General features: G+C 37.9%; 1 protein-coding gene and 1 pseudogene across 4 annotated transcripts in view; both read left to right on the top strand.

Moving 5' to 3' along the window:
• Nucleotides 1–18,127, top strand: part of ZSWIM5 (zinc finger SWIM-type containing 5) — a 194,680-nt gene that overhangs the window by 172,483 nt on the left and 4,070 nt on the right. For all 4 annotated transcript variants that reach the window (XM_055341809.1, XM_055341808.1, XM_055341810.1 and 1 more), the window contains 3 exons: nt 30–165; nt 1,179–1,336; nt 17,709–17,872. In XM_055341809.1, coding sequence (XP_055197784.1) covers nt 30–165; nt 1,179–1,336; nt 17,709–17,872 — 458 coding nt within the window. The remainder of the gene's footprint in view (nt 1–29; nt 166–1,178; nt 1,337–17,708; nt 17,873–18,127) is intronic.
• LOC129520450 (ATP synthase subunit ATP5MJ, mitochondrial-like) lies at nt 13,186–13,455 on the top strand (annotated as a pseudogene).

Genomic DNA, 18,127 nt, shown 5'->3' on the forward strand with positions numbered 1-18,127 from the left:
TAACTGGCTGTCCTATGTTTTTCCTGCAGGAGGCCCCTTCAGTGGTCTAGGAGAAGTCATTCACCGAGAGAGTGTTCCCATGCATACCTTTGCCAAGTATTTGTTCTCAGCTCTGCTGCCTCATGATCCAGACCTGTCCTATAAGCTAGCCTTACGTGCCATGAGGTAGGTAGCCCTTTCCCAGGCCAGTTGCCTCCATCAAAGCAAGTCTCCCTTGCTCTTTTTCTTTATCTCACTTTCTTCTCTTTCCGTCTTTGCTGTTCTATTAGACCTGACAATATTGGATCAAGCCTACCCTAATATGCTCAGGCATATTCATATTGATTGAGGATTCCTATCTGGAATACCTTGCTGGAAATTCACTTGGCTCCCTGGTTGTACTCTTGGTGGGTCATCTGAGGAAGCCCCTGAGTTTTTAATAGATATGGAGCACCCAAGACCTGAGTATCTTTGTTCTGGGGCCCAATAGGCAGCTTGAGAATAGGTTTGAGCCCTTCTGTAGCTCAAATGAGTCATGGTTCCCAGGCATAGGTCACAGATGCATCTGGAGGAAATAAAAATAATTATTTCTATACCAGGACTTGAGAACAATGAGCTATAGTTATCCAGTTTCCAAAAAACTAGAATGGGGTCTTTGGATCAGGCAGGTAGACCTCTAGGATGCAGCAGACTATACAGAAGAAGAATTTTAGTTAGATCAGAAGGCTAAGAGAGTTCTTCACTTCAAACAGAAGGGGATTGCTGAGGCTTCCTTGGCATATATTTCTTATACTTTAAAAAGTAATCATAGGGCTTTTGAATGCCTTTCAAATCTATTTGCATTAAGGAGTATTCAGCTTGAGTTCTGCAAGTGCCAAGGCACTCACCTTACATACAATATAGTACTCTAGGTTTTAAATCCCTTAAAGCTCAGAGTGCCTGGGTGGCTTAGTCAGTTAGGTGTCCAACTCTTGATCTCAGCTCAGATCTTGATCTCAGGGTCATCAATTCAAGCCCTGTGTTGGGCTCCATCCTGAGTATGGAGCCTACATTAAAAAAAAAAAACAAAAAAACAGCCTTTAAAGTTCTTAGTTAATCCTTTCCTGCCCAGTTCCTCCCCACCAAAGAACAAACTTCTCTAAGGTGGCTCAATGTCAGGAGTCTGGATGGTGGCTGATGACTCTCCCTGGGTCTTCTAGGTTACCTGTTCTAGAAAACTCAACTTCTACAGGCGACACTTCTCACCCTCACCATATGGTGTCTGTGGTGCCCAGCCGTTACCCTCGCTGGTTCACGCTTGGACACTTGGAATCACAGCAATGTGAACTGGCCTCCACCATGCTGACTGCTGCCAAAGGTGAGCATAGATAGACCTTAGGCTCCAGTACCCCCACTATGCTAGCCCAGTCATGGCCTGCTAGGGGCTTGGTCTGCAGTCTCCTGAAGAAGAAAAGCTATTCTTGACTACTTAGAGTGATAGGGATCCTCACTTTGCTCTCATTAAAATGAGCACCCAGGCCCAAGGCAGAATTTTGCTTTTGTCACTAATTGTGGGATGCTTAGTACATAAAATGAAATCATCTTTAAGGTAATTTCTAAATCTAACCATCCATATGAAACAGTCACTTCATCTTTGCAAGCCTCATGTCCAAAATCTATAAAATGGGATTCATTGTCAGTGATCCTATCAGCCTCTCCAGGGCCACTGGAAGTCCAGTGAAGTCATGACTTAGAGCTGTAAATCTCTTTACAGATATGAAAGTTTGTGATATTTCCAGAAGAGGCAACCCAGAGTGACTCTCAGGTTTTCAAACTCACATACTTCCCTATTAGCTATATAGGTTTCACCACAAAAAGAATGAAAATAAGCCCCTAAGAAGCTATAATGAAATACTAGCTAGCATGGGTTATGAGCATTTTTCTGATACCAGAAAACTAGATATTTTAAGGTATTTTTTATTAAAATTAATTTTATGTTATATTTTATTGCCCCAAAAATATATGCTCTTTATGGAAAAGGTAAAAGATACAGATAAATCAATGTGAAAATGATGAATACACCAACACAAAAATTGAACAACGAATATGATCAGTTCACAGAAAAGAAGATAAGTAATTTTTGAACAATTAAATATCTGAACTCCCTTGAAAAATACAAATTAAAATTACCCTGAGATAACATTTTTCACCAATCTTATAGGCAAAAATCAATAAATTTGACAATAGGCATCCATGTAGGGGCTTGGGGAGAGGGTGTCAGTGGCATGGCATGGAGTATCAGATTCCCAGCAGTATAGGATGACTACACATCCAAGATGTTCAGTTAACCTCGAGCACTAGAAACACGAAGAAAACCATACCAAAGCACATCATAATCAAGTTGTTTGAAACCAGTCTTAAAAGAGAAAATGTTACTTAAAAGAATAAAAGAGAGAAAAAGACATATTATATACAAAATACAGAAGATTAAAAAAAAATACAGAAGATTAAATATGATAGCAGGTTTCTCACCAGAAGCAGTATAAACCAGAAAAAAAGTAGAGAAAATTCTTCAGTACTTTTCAAAAACTGTCAACCTAGAATTCTAAAATATCTTTCAAAAACAAAGGTGAGGGACGCCTGGGTGGCTCAGCGGTTGGGCATCTGCCTTCGGCTCGGGGCATGATCCTGGAGTCCCAGGATCGAGTCCCGCGTTGGGCTCCCTGCATGGGGCCTGCTTCTCCCTCTGCCTGTGTCTCTGCCTCTCTCTCTCTCTCTCTCAAATAAATAAATAAATAAATAAATAAATAAAGTCTTTTTTAAAAAAAAAGTGAAATAAACTTTTTCAGACAACCTCAGTTGAATTAGAAATCAATAATAAAAAGATAACTGGAAGATCCACCAAATTTGGGGGAATTAAATGACACACTTCCACATAACTCACTGGACAAAGGGGGAAAAAAAGAGGATTAGAATATATTTAAACTGAAAGAAAAGCATATCAGAGCTTTTGGAATATGTCTAAAGCTTTACATAGAAGGAGATTTTTGCACTAAATGCCTATATCTGAGAAGAAGAATGGTTTCAAATCAGTGATCTGAGTTTCCACCTTAATCAGAAACCAGAAAAAGAAGATCAAATGAAACTCAAAGCAGAGGAAAGGAAATGATAAAAATCATAGCATAAATCAATAAATAGAATGTAGAAAAACAGTAGATAAAATCCGTGAAACCAAACCCTGTTTGTTTGAAAAGAAAAATAAAATTGAAATCTCTTTCCAGACTGATGAAGAAAAAAAGAAAGATGAAAATCACCAATCCCAAGAATGAGAAAGGTGATATCACAACAAATTCTAAAGACATAAAAATGATAACAAAGGAATTTTGTGAACAATTTTGTAAATAAATTAAATAATATAAACAGGGTGGTCTAATTCCTTGAAAAATACAAACTACCAAATCTCATTCAAGAATAAATAAGGATGGGGATCCCTGGGTGGCGCAGCGGTTTGGCGCCTGCCTTTGGCCCAGGGCGCAATCCTGGAGACCTGGGATCGAATCCCACATCGGGCTCCCGGTGCATGGAGCCTGCTTCTCCCTCTGCCTGTGTCTCTGCCTCTCTCTCTCTCTCTCTGTGACTATCATAAATAAATTTAAAAAAAAAAAGATATCCAAATTAGGAAAGAAGAAGGAGCGATGCCTAGCTGGCTCAGTTGGTGGAGCATATGATTCTTGACCTGAGGGTTGTGAATTCAAGCCCCACACTGGATGTAGAGATTACTTAAAAGGAAAATCTTTTTTTTTTAAGATTATATTTATTTATTCATGAGAGAGAGAGAGAGAGAGAGAGGCAGAGACACAGGTAGAGGGAGAACCAGGCTCCATGCAGGAAGCCTGACGTGGGACTTGATCCCGGGACTCCAGGGTCACGCCCTGGGCTGAAGGCAAGCACTAAACCGCTGAGCCACCCAGGGATCCCCCTTAAAAATAAAATCTTAGGGATCCCTGGGTGGCGCAGCGGTTTGGCGCCTGCCTTTGGCCCAGGGCGCGATCCTGGAGACCCGGGATTGAATCCCACGTCAGGCTCCCGGTGCATGGAGCCTGCTTCTCCCTCTGCCTATGTCTCTGCCTCTCTCTCTCTCTCTGTGACTATCATAAATAAAAAAAAAAAAAAAAGATCAAAAAAATAAAATCTTAAAAAGGAAGTAAAACTGTCTATTCTCAGATGACATGCTCATCTATGTAGGAAATCCTAAAATTTACAAGAAGCTAATAAAATTAATAATGAGTTTAGCAAAGTTACAGGATACAAAATCAGTATACAGAAATCAGTGTACCAGCAATGAACAATTAAAAATTGAAATTTTAGGGATCCCTGGGTGGCGCAGCGGTTTGGCACCTGCCTTTGGCCCAGGGCGCGATCCTGGAGACCCGGGATCAAATCCCACGTCGGGCTCCCGGTGCATGGAGTCTGCTTCTCCCTCTGCCTGTGTCTCTGCCTCTCTCTCTCTCTCTCTCTATCATAAATAAATAAATAAAAATAAAAAATAAAAAAAAAGAAATTGAAATTTTAAAAATATTCAATACTATTATAGTATAAGAAAATATGAAATACTTGAGAATAAGCTCAACAAAAAGTGTTCAAAACTTATACAATGAAAATCACAAAACAGAAAGAAATGAAAGAAGACCTAAATAAATGGAAAGACAAAAAAAAAATAAATGGAAAGACATACTGCACCAATAGATTAGAAGACTCAATATTATTAAATGTTGATTTTCTACAAAGTGATGTATAGATTCAATGCAATTCCAATCAAAATTCCAACAGCCTTTGAGATAGATATTATCTGATTCTAAAATTTGTATGAAAATTCAGAGGACCTAGAGTAGCCAAAAACAATTTTGCAGAAGGAAAAAAAGTAGCAAACCTAACACTATCTGATTTCAAGACTTATTATAAAGCATAATATTCAATGTGGAATTATTTGTATTAAGATAGACAAATCAGTGAAAAAGAATAGTCCCAAATTAGACTCATACATATTTGGTCAGTTTATTTTAATAAACAGCAAAGCCAATTCCATTGAGAAAAACATTCTTAACAAATGTTACAATAGATACAAAAATTGTCTTATAATGGATCAAGAAGTTTTACATCAAGCTTTTAGATGTAAAAGCCAAAACTATACGACTTTTAGAAGAAAACATTGGAAAAATAATTTTTATTTTTTGTTAAGCAAAGATTTTGGAGATACAACAATAAAAGCACAACCCTTTTTAAAAGAAAAAGTTGATAAATTGGACTTACCAAAATTAATAACTTTTGCTTTATGAAGTCTCTATTGAAATGAAGATAAGGGCAGCCTGGGTGGCTCAGTGGTTTAGCGCCGCCTTCAGCCCAGGGCCTGATCCTGGAGACCCGGGATCGAGTCCCACATCAGGCTCCCTGCATGGAGCCTGCTTCTCCTCTGCCTGTGTCTCTGCCTCTCTCCCTCTCTCTCTCTGTCTGTCATGAATAAATAAATTTTTTAAAAAATGAAGACAAGCCACAGACTGGGAGAAATATTTGCAAATCACATATCTCCTAAAGGATTAGCATCCAGAATATGTAAAGAGTTCTCAAAACTCAATAATAAGAAAAAGAACAACTCTTTTTTTTTATATGAGCAAAGATATGAAGAGATAACTCCAACAAAGAAGATATTCTGATGGAAAATAAACACATGAAAAAAATGTTCAATATTGTTAGTTCTTAGGTAAATACAGTAAAATCACAATAAGAAAAAGGTTAAATTAAAAAAGCTACAAGGACTGGCAAGGATGTGGAGCAAGTGGAGTTTTCAGACACTACAGGCAGGAACATAAGTGGCAAGACCACTTTGAAAAAACATTTTATAATTTTTTAAAAAGTTAAATGGATACCTACAAATACAATCTGCATTGCACTCCTAGGTAGTACTCTAAAGTAATCTGTACAAATTCTTAACATTTTTCTTTTTTTTTTAACACTTTTATTTATTTATGATAGTCACAGAGAGAGAGAGAGGCAGAGACACAGGCAGAGGGAGAAGCAGGCTCCATGCACCAGGAGCCCGACGTGGGACTCGATCCCGGGTCTCCAGGATCGCGCCCCGGGCCAAAGGCAGGCGCCAAACCGCTGCGCCACCCAGGGATCCCTAATCTGTACAAATTAGGCAACATGAATGTTCATAGCAGCTTTGTTTTTAATATCCAACAACTGGAAACAATCCAAATATCCATCCATAAGTGAAAGGACAAAAAAAAAGTGTGATTTTAACCATACAGTGGAATACTACTCAGTTATGAAAAGGAATGAACTAGTGATACACACTACAACATGGATGAATCTCAAAATAATTATTGCTAAGTGAAAGAAGTCAGACCAAATGAAAACTGCATATTGTGTTATTCCATTTATATAAAATTCTGGAAAATGCACACTATAGTGACAGAAAGAAGATCAGTAGTCTCCTGGGAATGGGAGCTGGGGCAAGCTATGGTGGAAGGGAAGAAGGGATTACTAAGGTCACAAGGAAACAACTTTGGAGTTGACCATATAATAATATTTAATTCAGCCCAGAAAACATCAATGGATACTAAAACTAGTGGATGAACATTTGATGAGGGATATTTACATTGACTCAAAGTATCTTTCCACAAAATACTTGTCAATCACAAAGGGATAGTATGTAACTTTACAATAGAGAAATTTGGCAGACATCGTTTTAATCAAATAATCACAGTTAAGACCATCAGAAATGAGTCAAGTCAAAATTATATATCACCACTTAGGAAGCTATAAGAACTTCAGGAAACACCAGGCATATCCAGATTGAAAGATATACTTACAAAATAACTAGTTTAATCTGCAAAATGTCAAGGTCATGAATGTCCAGGGAAGAGGGAGGAATTTTTCCAAAATGATGAAGACTAAAGAGGCAGGACAAATTAAATACAACATATGATCTTGTATAAAATATGTTTGCTATAAGGTACATTATTGGAACAACTGGTGAAACTTGAATAGAATCTGTAGTTGATGATAATAATATATCAAGATTAATTTCCTTATTTTGATGGTTGTATAGTGAGTATGTAGAACAGTTTGCTTGTTTACCAAAAGTGTAGACTACAGTATTAAGGAGTGATGGGGCATTAAGTCACATACTTACTTTGAATGCTTCAACATTAAGAAAAGACCACTCTACTATTCTTGAAATATTTCTGTAAATTTGAAATTATTTCAAAATAAATAATAAAAGAAAACATTTTGATAAAACATTGTGTTTATAAAGGTGTGGATGGAGTAGGAGTATAGATTGGTAATCCTTTGTGGAGGGTAGTTTGGCATAGCTAGGAAAATTACAGTGCATATTTCCTTTGACCCAGAAGTTTCATTTCTAGTATTTTATCTTAAAAATATATTTGTGCCCAAATGTGAAATGATGTTTGTACTAGGTTATTCAGTCCAACATTGTTTGTAATTTTAAAATATTTGAAACACTCTAGGTATTCATCAATAGGAGACGGATTAAAAATATATTATGTCCAAAATCTCTTACATGGACTTTGAAAAGCTGTGAAAATCCAAACTTTTCGTAAGTTTCACAGCAAACCTGACCTCTGCTGACATTAGGCATTAGTTGTTCAACACTCTTAGTCACATACATCTTTGCTGTTCACTGATACTGTATTGCCTTCTTTGTTTGTGTTGTCATTTTGTCCACTTGAGTTCAATTGTCCTATAAAATGTCCAGAAAATTGAAGATAAGAATAAGAAGAAATGAAAGCATCTATCATTTTTAGTAGCACAGAAAACAGAGTTAAAAAAAAAAAAAAAAGAAAACAGAGTTAGTGTAGAAGCTTGATTAGGTATGTCTGTGAGGCATATTACCAAAGAATAGGGTTTGGGAAACACAACATGTGACTTGAAAAAAACAGAAAAAGTGTTGAAGTTTTACCAGGGACAACAATACCCAGGCCTAATGAAGAACAGAATATTTTTCAGAGGGCAAAAAATGAAGATGTTGACATAACCATGATTGAATAGATTCAACAATGAAGCAGTGTGTGACTATGCCACTGACTGATTTTTGGTCATGAAAAAAGCTAGAATATGTCATGAAGGACTGAACATATTTAAGGTGAGTATAAAATATCAGGACTGGCTGCAGAAATTTAGGAAGCATCATGGTATAAAATATCTTAATATCTATGATGAAGAAGCTTCTATTTATCATGAAGTAAAAATTATTTTGATAAATTTGTTAAGATAATTTTTTATTAAAGATTTTTATTTATTTATGAGATACACAGAGAGAGGGAGAGAGAGGCAGAGACACAGGCAGAGGGAGAAGCAGGCTCCATGCAAGGGAACCTGATATGGGACTCAATCCTGGGTCTCCAGAATCACGCCCTGGGCCGAAGGCAGCGCTAAACTGCTGAGCCACCCAGGGATCCCCTGTTAAGATAACTTTCAAGGAAAACCTTAGTACCAAACATGTATACAATGCTGATGAAACAGTTCTGTTCTAGCCTGTATTCTTTAAAAAAAAAAAAAAAACTAATAATGATTAATAAGCAAAAGGTTTTAAGCACAGCTTGAAAGTCCCAGGATATGTCAATGCACCAGACAGGTAAAGTTAGAAACAGCCAATATCCAAGATGTTTCAAAAGTTGTTCACAATTTATTTGTTAGGGTGTAAACAAAAAAAAAAAAAGCATAAGTAAAAGATTTTTCTAATGGACTCAATACTCTGTACCAATGATATGAACTTGTTGCACAGAACCTGAACTGGAAGAAAACCATATACTATTCCTGGACTGCCACCATTCCACACATACCCCTCCTGAACTTATGACCAAGAAATTTCACTCCCAATGAGGAGCAAATATAAATACTTTTTTCATACTCTATGCTTAGCAGCAGTTAATTTCCAAGACTTCTTTAAAAAGTTATTTTTAAATATCAAGCCATAATGATGCCATTTACACAGTTGCTGGCGCTCAGAATGATTGATTTGGCAGAGACTTTGGCTTACAATAATGTTTGAAAGTAAACCTGTAGATAAAGACTTGGAAGGATTTTGTGACATTAATGAGATGATACATATAGTTTTATTACTTCACTAAAACTTTATTCACTGGAAGTCTAAATAAGTCAGAATCTTGTTGCTACTCAAAGTGTGGTCAGTGGACAAGCAGCATCAGCATCACCTGGAGGCTTGTTAGAAATGCAAATTTCCAGACCCCCTGAAAGAATCTCCGTGGGTGTAGCTCAAGAATATATATTTAAACAAATTCTCAAGATGACTTTATGATCACTATGGTTGTAGAAGCACTGAGGTAGAGCAATCTGATATCAAAAAAAATCTGAATAAAAGTATTTATTGTACATTCCTTGCAAGATAGAAAAATTGCTACAATAGTGTTAACATTGGTTTCATGTTAAGTAAGCATGAGACTAGTAGTGATGACAGTGGTGAGATACAACAGATGGGAAAAAATCTCCAAGGGTAGTACAGGGGAAATGCATGAGCATTTAATTGAGCTTGAATAATATGCATTTATCAGTGATGAGGTTGTGGCTGCTTACTTAATTAAAGAAACTATCTAGAAAACCATATTAATAAGATACATTACCCTAGATTTTTAAAGATCATCTATTGTAGTGTTGCTTTATCATTAAAGAATTCCATTCCTGGCCCATCATTAAATATCTAATTCTGATCCTTGGTAACAATAATAACAAACTTGATGAAACCTTTTGACCTAGATCCTCAAGAAATTAAATGTAGCAAATATTTGTTGCATGTATATATAGAGATATTTAGTTTGGTTTTACAAAATATTTTATTGAATATTTTCTTAGAAATAAAGAATACGAAGTATTTGTGATCTGTATCGCACCATTTCATTTCTCAGTTTACAGCTGTAGTGATGAATAAAAAAACTGATTTTGCTCTTCATCCCAACTAGTGTGAATATTTTTTTATTCACAGTGTATTTAATTATAGGGTCTTGCCCCAAGCCTCCTGCAAGGATTATGTATAATGTGTGCATAAATTATCTTTCTGTTAAAAAAGTTCTGAATTCCAGAACACCAAGGGTTTTAAATAAGGGGTTGTGGATCTGTACATCCATAAATGGAATACTGTGCAGCCATTTAAAAGAAAAGGAGCTCTTTATATGCTAATGTGGAAGAACCTCCAAGATATGTGGGGGGAAAAATAATATGTGAATCTTTGTATACTAGGCTACTGTTTATGAGGGCTTTTTTAAGGAGTGGAACTAGATAATGTATTTTCTTATATCCATCAAATATCCTAGAAGGAAATTTTATTATTTTTAAAGATTTATTTATTTATTCATGAGAGAGAGAGAGAGAAAGAGAGAGAGAGAGAAGCAGAGACACAGGAGGAGGGAGAAGCAGGCTCCATGCCGGGAGCCTGACGCGGGACTTGATCCCGGGACTCCAGGGTCGCGCCCTGGGCCAAAGGCAGGCACTAAACCGCTGAGCCATCCAGGGATCCCCTGGAAGGAAATTTTAAAAAACCCATACTATTGATTGCATATAGGGTTAGAAGTGGGTGAATGAGGGTCAGGGGTGAGGGAGGGGAAAGAATTTTTAGTTATTTACCTTTTGTATCTTTTCAACATTGAACCATATGAATATTTCCAAATTTTTAAATTATAACTGTCAATAGAAACTCCTTAAATTGAAATGCAAAGAGAAAAAAAGAATGGTGGGATGGGGTACCTAGAATATAATACTGAGAACTGTGGGACAATTAAAAAAGATATCTAGCATATACATGATGGGACTACCAGAAGGAGAAGAAAGAAAGGAACAGACGAAATATTTGAAGTAGTAATGGCAGAGAACTTTCCAAAATTAGTGACAGACACCAGAACACAGATCCAGGAATACCAAGAAGACCAAGAAGTAAGAACACCAAAAATTTTTCTTCTAAACATATCCTATTCAAACTGCAGGAAACCAAAGAGAAATCCTGAACGAAGCCAGAGAACAAAACCATCTTACCTATAGAGAAATAAGGATAAGAATTACACCACTACACAAACCATGCAAGCAAGAGAGAGTAAAGTGAAATATATATAAGGTATTGGAAAGAAAAAACCACCAACCTAGAATTCAGTATCCAAATAAATTACCCTCCAAAAGTAAAGGAGAAATAAAGCCTTTCTCAGACAAAAACTGAGGGAATCTTTTGCCAGTAACTTGCTTTGCAAGAAGTCCTTCAGAAAAAAAGGAAAATTGGGCAGCCCCGGTGGCGCAGCGGTTTAGCGCCACCTGCAGCCCAGGGCGTGATCCTGGAGACCCAGGATCAAGTCCCACATAGGGCTCCCTGCATGGAGCCCGCTTCTCCCTTTGCCTGTGTCTCTGCCTCTCTCTCTCTGCATCTCTATGAATAAATAAATAAAATCTTTAAAAAAAAAAAGGAAAATTATACAGATGTGAAACTCAGATCTACATAAAGAAGAGAAGAGTATTAGAGAAGAAATAAATGAAGGTAAAATAAAACCTTTGGGTATTTTAAATTCTTAGTTGAGCTAATAGATAACTGCTTGTTTAAAATAATAATAGCAGGGGTGCCTGGCTGGCTCAGCTGATAGAGCATGTGACTCTTGATCTCTGATCTGTAAGTTTGAGCCCCATGTTGGGTATAGAGACTACTTAAAAATAAAATCTTAAGGGGACACCTGGACGCCTCAGCGGTTGAGCATCTGCCTTCAGCTCAGGGCATGATCCCGGGATCCAGGATCAAGTCCCACATCAGGATCCCTGAGGGGAGCCTGCTTCTCCCTCTGCCTATGTCTCTCTCTCTCTCTCTCTCTCTCATTAATAAATAAATAAATCTTTAAAAATAAAATAAAATCTTAGGGATGCCTAGGTGACTCAATCACTTAAGCATCAAACTCTTGATTTTGGCACAGGTCATGATCTCAGGGTTGTGAGATCGGAGCCACACATCTGGCTCCATGCTGGATATGAACCTGCTTAAGATTCTTATTTTCACTCTCTCTGCCTCCTTCCCTCCATCCCTCTCTATAAATAAATAAATAAATAAATAAATAAATAAATAAATAAATAAACAAATAAATAAATACATAAATAAATACATAAATAAATACATAAATAAATAAATATCTTAAAAATCTGTTTAAAAAATTTAGGGCTTGAGTGGCTCAGTTGGTTAAGCATCTGCCTGCGGCTCAGGTCACGATCCCAGGATCCCAGGATTGAGCCCTGCATCAGGCTCAGTCAGCTCAAGCAGCTGGGAGCTTGCTTCTCCTTCTCCCTCTGCTCCAACCCCTATTCATGCTTGCTCGCGCTCTCTCTCTCTCTCTCTCTCTCTCCCTCAAATAAATAAAATCTTTAAAAAAATAAAAATAAAAATTTAAATAATAATAGCAATGTATAGACACAATATATTGGGTGATTATAGCTTAAAGATAATGAAATGAATGACAGCAATGATGTTACAGAAGGAAAGGAAAAATTGAGAATACTATTATAAGGTATCTTATTAAATGGTATAGTTATTTGAAAATAAACTTAGATTTATTGTAAATGTATACTAAGGCAAACACTAAAATAATTTTTAAGAGAAGTATAATTGATAAGAAAAAAATAAATCATTAAAAAAATGCTCAGTTTAAGCCAGATGGCCAAAAAGGGAAGAGATTTAAAAAAAGAAGAACAAGTGTAATGAATAGAAAACAGATAACAAATATGGTAGATATTAATCCAACTATATCAGTAATCATTTAAGTGTTAATGGTCTAAATACAACAATTAAAGACAGACTGGGGTGCTGGGTGACTCAGTCAGTTGAGCATCCAACTCTTGGTTTCAGCTAGGATCATGATGTTGGGGTCTTGGGATCAAGCCCTGCATCAGGCTCTGTGCTCAGTTGGGGAGCCTGCTTGAGAGTTATTTTGCTCTCCCTCTGCCCCTCCTGACACTGGAATGTTCTCTCTCTCTTAAATGCATAAATCTTTAATAAAAATATAAATCTTTAAAAGACAGAGACTGACAGCAAATTTAAAACAAAAAACTGAAGGCTTAATTATACGCTGTCTACAAGAAACCCAGTTTAAATATAAAGACACAGGGTGACCCTTCTGAGTCATTGGTAGTGGATGTTACAGCAGCCTGAGCTGGGGGTCTTGCACTGAGATGCTTCAAAACCTTGTTAAAAATGTTTGGATCCCCATGAAGCCCTACTATACCCAAGCTTACCATGAGATTTAGTTAGGAATGGGGTTAATAAGCATCATCATTTATAAAATCAGGAGTGCTGATAAAAGAAGTAAAGCTTTGAAAGCTTCTAGTCCTGCCCCTGTTCATGGCCAGCTCAGAGTACATACCAGATGGAACGTCAGTTTGGCTGTAAATCTCAGCACACTCTCTTACCCGGGAACATGGAGCCCCGCCATACACTTGTAGATGTGTTGTGTCCTCTGTGGTGTGAATAAATGTAACTGTGAGGGGAAATAAATAAATAAGTAAGTAAAGGGAGGGATCAATGACCTAAATATAAGAGCTAAAGCCATAAACTTCATACAAGGAAATGTAGGGATAAATCTTTATGACCTCAGACTTGTTAGTGGGATCTTAGATATGACATCAAGGGCAGCCCAGGTGGCTCAGGGGTTTAGCGCCGCCTTCAGCCCGGAGCATGATCCTGGAGATCAAGTCCCACATCGGGCTCCCTGCATGGAGCCTGCTTCTTCCTCTGCCTGTGTCTCTGCCTCTCTCTGTGTGTCTCTCGTGAATAAATAAATAAAATCTTTAAAAAAAGAGATATGACATCAAACTATGAACAGCAAAGGAAAAAAATTAATTGGACCTCATCAAAATTAAAAGCTTTTGGGGGTGCCTGGCTGGCTTGATTGGTGGAGCATGTGACTCTTGATCTCAGGGTTGTAAGTTCAAGCGCCTCTACATTGTGTGTAGAGGTGACTTAAAAGTAAAATGTTTTTAAAAATTAAAACTTTTATTTTAAAAAAAGATTTTATATATTTATTCATGAGAGAGAGAGAGAGAGAGAGGCAGAGACACAGGCAGAGGGAGAAGCAGGCTCCATGCAGGGAGCCCGACACGGGACTTGATCCTGGGTCTCCAGGATCACGCCCTGGGCTGAAGGCGGCACTGAACCACTGGGCCACCGGGGCTGCCCATAAAGAAATTAAAAACTTAAATAATGTTGTCAAGAAAGTAAAAAAAGACAACCTGCAGGATGGAAGAAACTATGTAAATTTTTATATCTGATAAAGGCTTAATAAATATATAAAGAATTACAACCCAACAACAAAAAGACAACCCATTTTTTTATAAATTTATTTTTTATTGGTGTTCAATTTGCCAACATATAGAATAACACCCAGTGCTCATCCCATCAAGTGCCCCCCTCAGTGCCTGTCACCAGTCACCCCCACCCCCCGCCCACCTCCCCTTCCACCACCCCTAGTTTGTTTCCCAGAGTTAGGAGTCTCTCATAGACAACCCAATTTAAAAAATATGCAAGACTTAAACATTTTTTCAAAGATGATATATAAGTAATAAGCAAATGAAAACATACTCAACATCATTAGTCATTAAGGAAATACAAATCAAAACCACAATGGGATACTACTTTACATCCACTAGGATGGCTATTATAAAAAATAATAAAACAAGTGTTGGCAAAGATGTGGAGAAATTGGGATGTCAAGCATTCCAGCAGCTGCTGTTGGAAAACAGTTCCTGAAAATTTTACTTTTTTCTTTTTTTTTAATGTAAGCTCTAGATCCAGTGTGGGGCCTGAATTCATGACTCCAGGAGCAAGAGTCACAGGCTCCACTGATTGAGCCAGCTAGGCAGCCCGCTCCTGAAAATTTTAAATAGAATTACCATATCACCCAGTTATTCTACTTCTAGGTATACACCCAAAACAGTTGAAAAGAGGGATTCAAAAAGATACTTACACATCAATGTTCATTGCCGCATTATTCATAACAGCCAAAGGTTGGAAACAACTGAAGTATCTTTCAACATAAGAATGGATAAGTAAAAAAAATATATATATATATATGTATATGTGTATATATGTATATATATACACACACACACAAATGGATATTAAATCATAAAAATAAATGGCATTATGATAACATGCTACAACTTGAGGGAACCTTGAAGACATGCTAAGTGAAATAATCCAGATACAAAATGATAAATATTATATGATTACATTTGTATGAAATAGCTACAACAGATAAATTACTAAAGACAGTAGATTAGAGTTTTACCAGGGGCTTCTGTCCGGGGTGATTAAAGTTTTACAAATAGTGGTAATATTTACACAACATTTTGAATGTGACTAGTACCATTCAGTTGTACACTTAAAATGGTTAAAATAGCAAGTTTTATTATATATATTTACCTCAAATTAGATAGATAATAAACTGGTAAAGAGTGCTAGAACAAGCAAATAGGCCCTATGGACAAACACTGAACATCACTGGGCTTCATCTTTATCCCAGTACCTTTAGGCAGATATTTAATTTCTCTGTGACTGAACTTATCTGCTTTGCCTTTCAAACAGAGGCCCGGAGCACCTGAGTGGCTCAGTCAGTTAAGGATCTGACTCTTGATTTCAGCTCAGGTCAGGATCTCAGGGTCTTGGGATCAAGCCCTGCATCAGGCTCTGTGCTGGGCACGGAGCCTGCTTGAGATTCTCTCTCTTTAATCCTCCCCTCACTTGTGCACTCTCTCTCTTAAAAGAAAAAACAGAGGCCAGAGCTTTAAACAAACAAAGAGTGTCAGCACCCTGGCCCTCACTTTCCATACTGCCAGACTAGCTGCACTGAAAGCAGGAAGAGTCTGGGAAAGATATTCTCCCAGGAAAGCATGCATGGTAGTTTAGCCAGTCTGTTTTTTTCATCTTTATTTTTTTTTAAGATTGTTTTTTATTTATTTATTCATAGAGACAGAGATCAGCAGAGACACAGGCAGAGGGAGAAGCATGAGAGCCATGCAAGAGAGCCTCACGTGGGACTCCATCCAGGGTCTCTAGGATCACGCCCTAGGCTGCAGGCGGCGCTAAACCGCTGTGCCACCGGGGCTGCCCTGTTTTTTTTCATCTTTAAAAATATTTCTTGGGGATCCCTGGGTGGCGCAGCGGTTTGGCGCCTGCCTTTGGCCCAGGGCACGATTCTGGAGACCCCGGATCGAATCCCACGTCGGGCTCCCGGTGCATGGAGCCTGCTTCTCCCTATGTCTCTGCCTCTCTCTCTCTCTCTCTCTCTCTCTCTCTCTCTCTCTCTCTCTCTCTATCCTAAAATAAATAAAAATTAAAAAAAATATATTTCTTAAACACAGAGTTCAACAACAACAAAACATGGAGAAAGGTATACCATGCTAACACAAATCAAAAGAAAGCTTGAGTGCCTGTATAAATTTAAGACAAGACAACATCAAAACATGGAAAATTACAGAGATAAAGAGGATTATTCCTTAGTGATAAAAGGGGTCAGTTCTCCAGAAGACATAATGATCCTTAATGTGTATTTAACAAAAGAACACCAAAATGTGTGAGGTAAAAACTGAGCAAGGCAAAATAGACAAATCTATTGTAGTTGGAGGATTCAACATCCTTCTATCAGTAATTGACAAATCCAGGAGGCAGAAAATTAGTAAGGATATACTTGAACTAAATAGCAATATCCATGAACTTGATCCAATTTACATTTATATAATACTTCATCAAATAACAACAGCATGCACATTCTTCTCAAGCTCGCGTGGAACATTCACCAAGACAGATCACATTCTGGACCATAAAACACACCTAAGTAATTTGAAAGAAATTATACAAAGTATGCTCTCAGACCACAGTGGAATTAAACTAGAAATCAATAACAGAAGGATAACTGGAAAAATCCCAAAAACATGAAGGTTAAACAACATACTTCTCTCTGCTTCTCTCTCTCTCTCTCTGTGTGTGTGTGTGTGTGTGTGTCTATCATGAATAAATAAATCTTTAAAAAAATAAAATTAAAATAACAACAATATATTTAGGGGCACCTGGGTAGCTCAGTGGTTGAGCATCTGCCTTTGGCTCAGGTTGTGATCCCAGGGTCCTGGGATCAAGTCCCATATTAGGCTCCCTGCAGGAAGCCTGCTTCTCCTTCTGCCTATCCCTGTGTCTCTCATGAATAAATAAAATATTTTAAAAAAAACAATACATTTACGTTAGCACCCTCTAAAAAAGGACTCAGTAAATCTAACAAAATATATACAAGATCTATATGAGGGAAACTATAAAACTTTGATGAGGGACGCCTGGGTGGCTCAGCGGTTGGGCGCCTGCCTTCAGCTCAGGTCATGATCCTGGGATCTAGGATTGAGCCCCACATTAGACTCCCTGTGAAGAGGCTCCCTGTACTTCTCCCTCTGCCTATGTCTCTGCGTCTCTCTCTCAGTCTGTGTCTCTCATGAATAAACAAATCTTTAAAAAAAAAAAACTTTGATGAAAGAAATCAAAGATCTAAAGGGTTTAGTGGAGACAGAGCTTGTCTGCCCAAAAGGGATGGTTGCATTCAGAAGCATTCAGTGAATTGATAGTAGCCAGTTCAGCTAGTACCTATGTGATCAGTGGACCGTTCAGGGAGGTTTTAAAGAAGACCTGTCACTGCCTTTTGTCTCTGCAACTATAGGGGACACTCTGAGGCTCCGAACGATTCTGGAAGCAATACAGAAGCACATCCATTCTTCCTCTCTCATCTTCAAACTGGCCCAAGATGCATTCAAGATTGCCACTCCCACTGACAGTAGTACTGACAGCACCCTGCTCAATGTGGCCCTGGAGCTGGGGTTACAGGTATGAAGGAGGAGTGGGTCATTCCTGCTTTAGGCTTCTGGTCTAGGGAATTATCATCAGTAGAAGATAAGATCCCAGAGGCCCTGGGCCTGAACCAACCAAGCCTGGTTCTTTCTGTGTCCCCAGAATACAACTTGTCAGCTAGGCCTCTAGGTAAGGACTCTGTAAATTCAGCTCCATTTTGAAGTTAAGGACAGAAGCAATGCAGCTTTAGGCTCCATAGGGCTCTCATTTTCTCCCCACCCCCCCCCCTCA

The sequence above is a fragment of the Nyctereutes procyonoides genome, unplaced genomic scaffold (genome assembly GCF_905146905.1).
Source record: "Nyctereutes procyonoides isolate TBG_1078 unplaced genomic scaffold, NYPRO_anot_genome, whole genome shotgun sequence".
Lineage (NCBI taxonomy): Eukaryota > Metazoa > Chordata > Mammalia > Carnivora > Canidae > Nyctereutes > Nyctereutes procyonoides.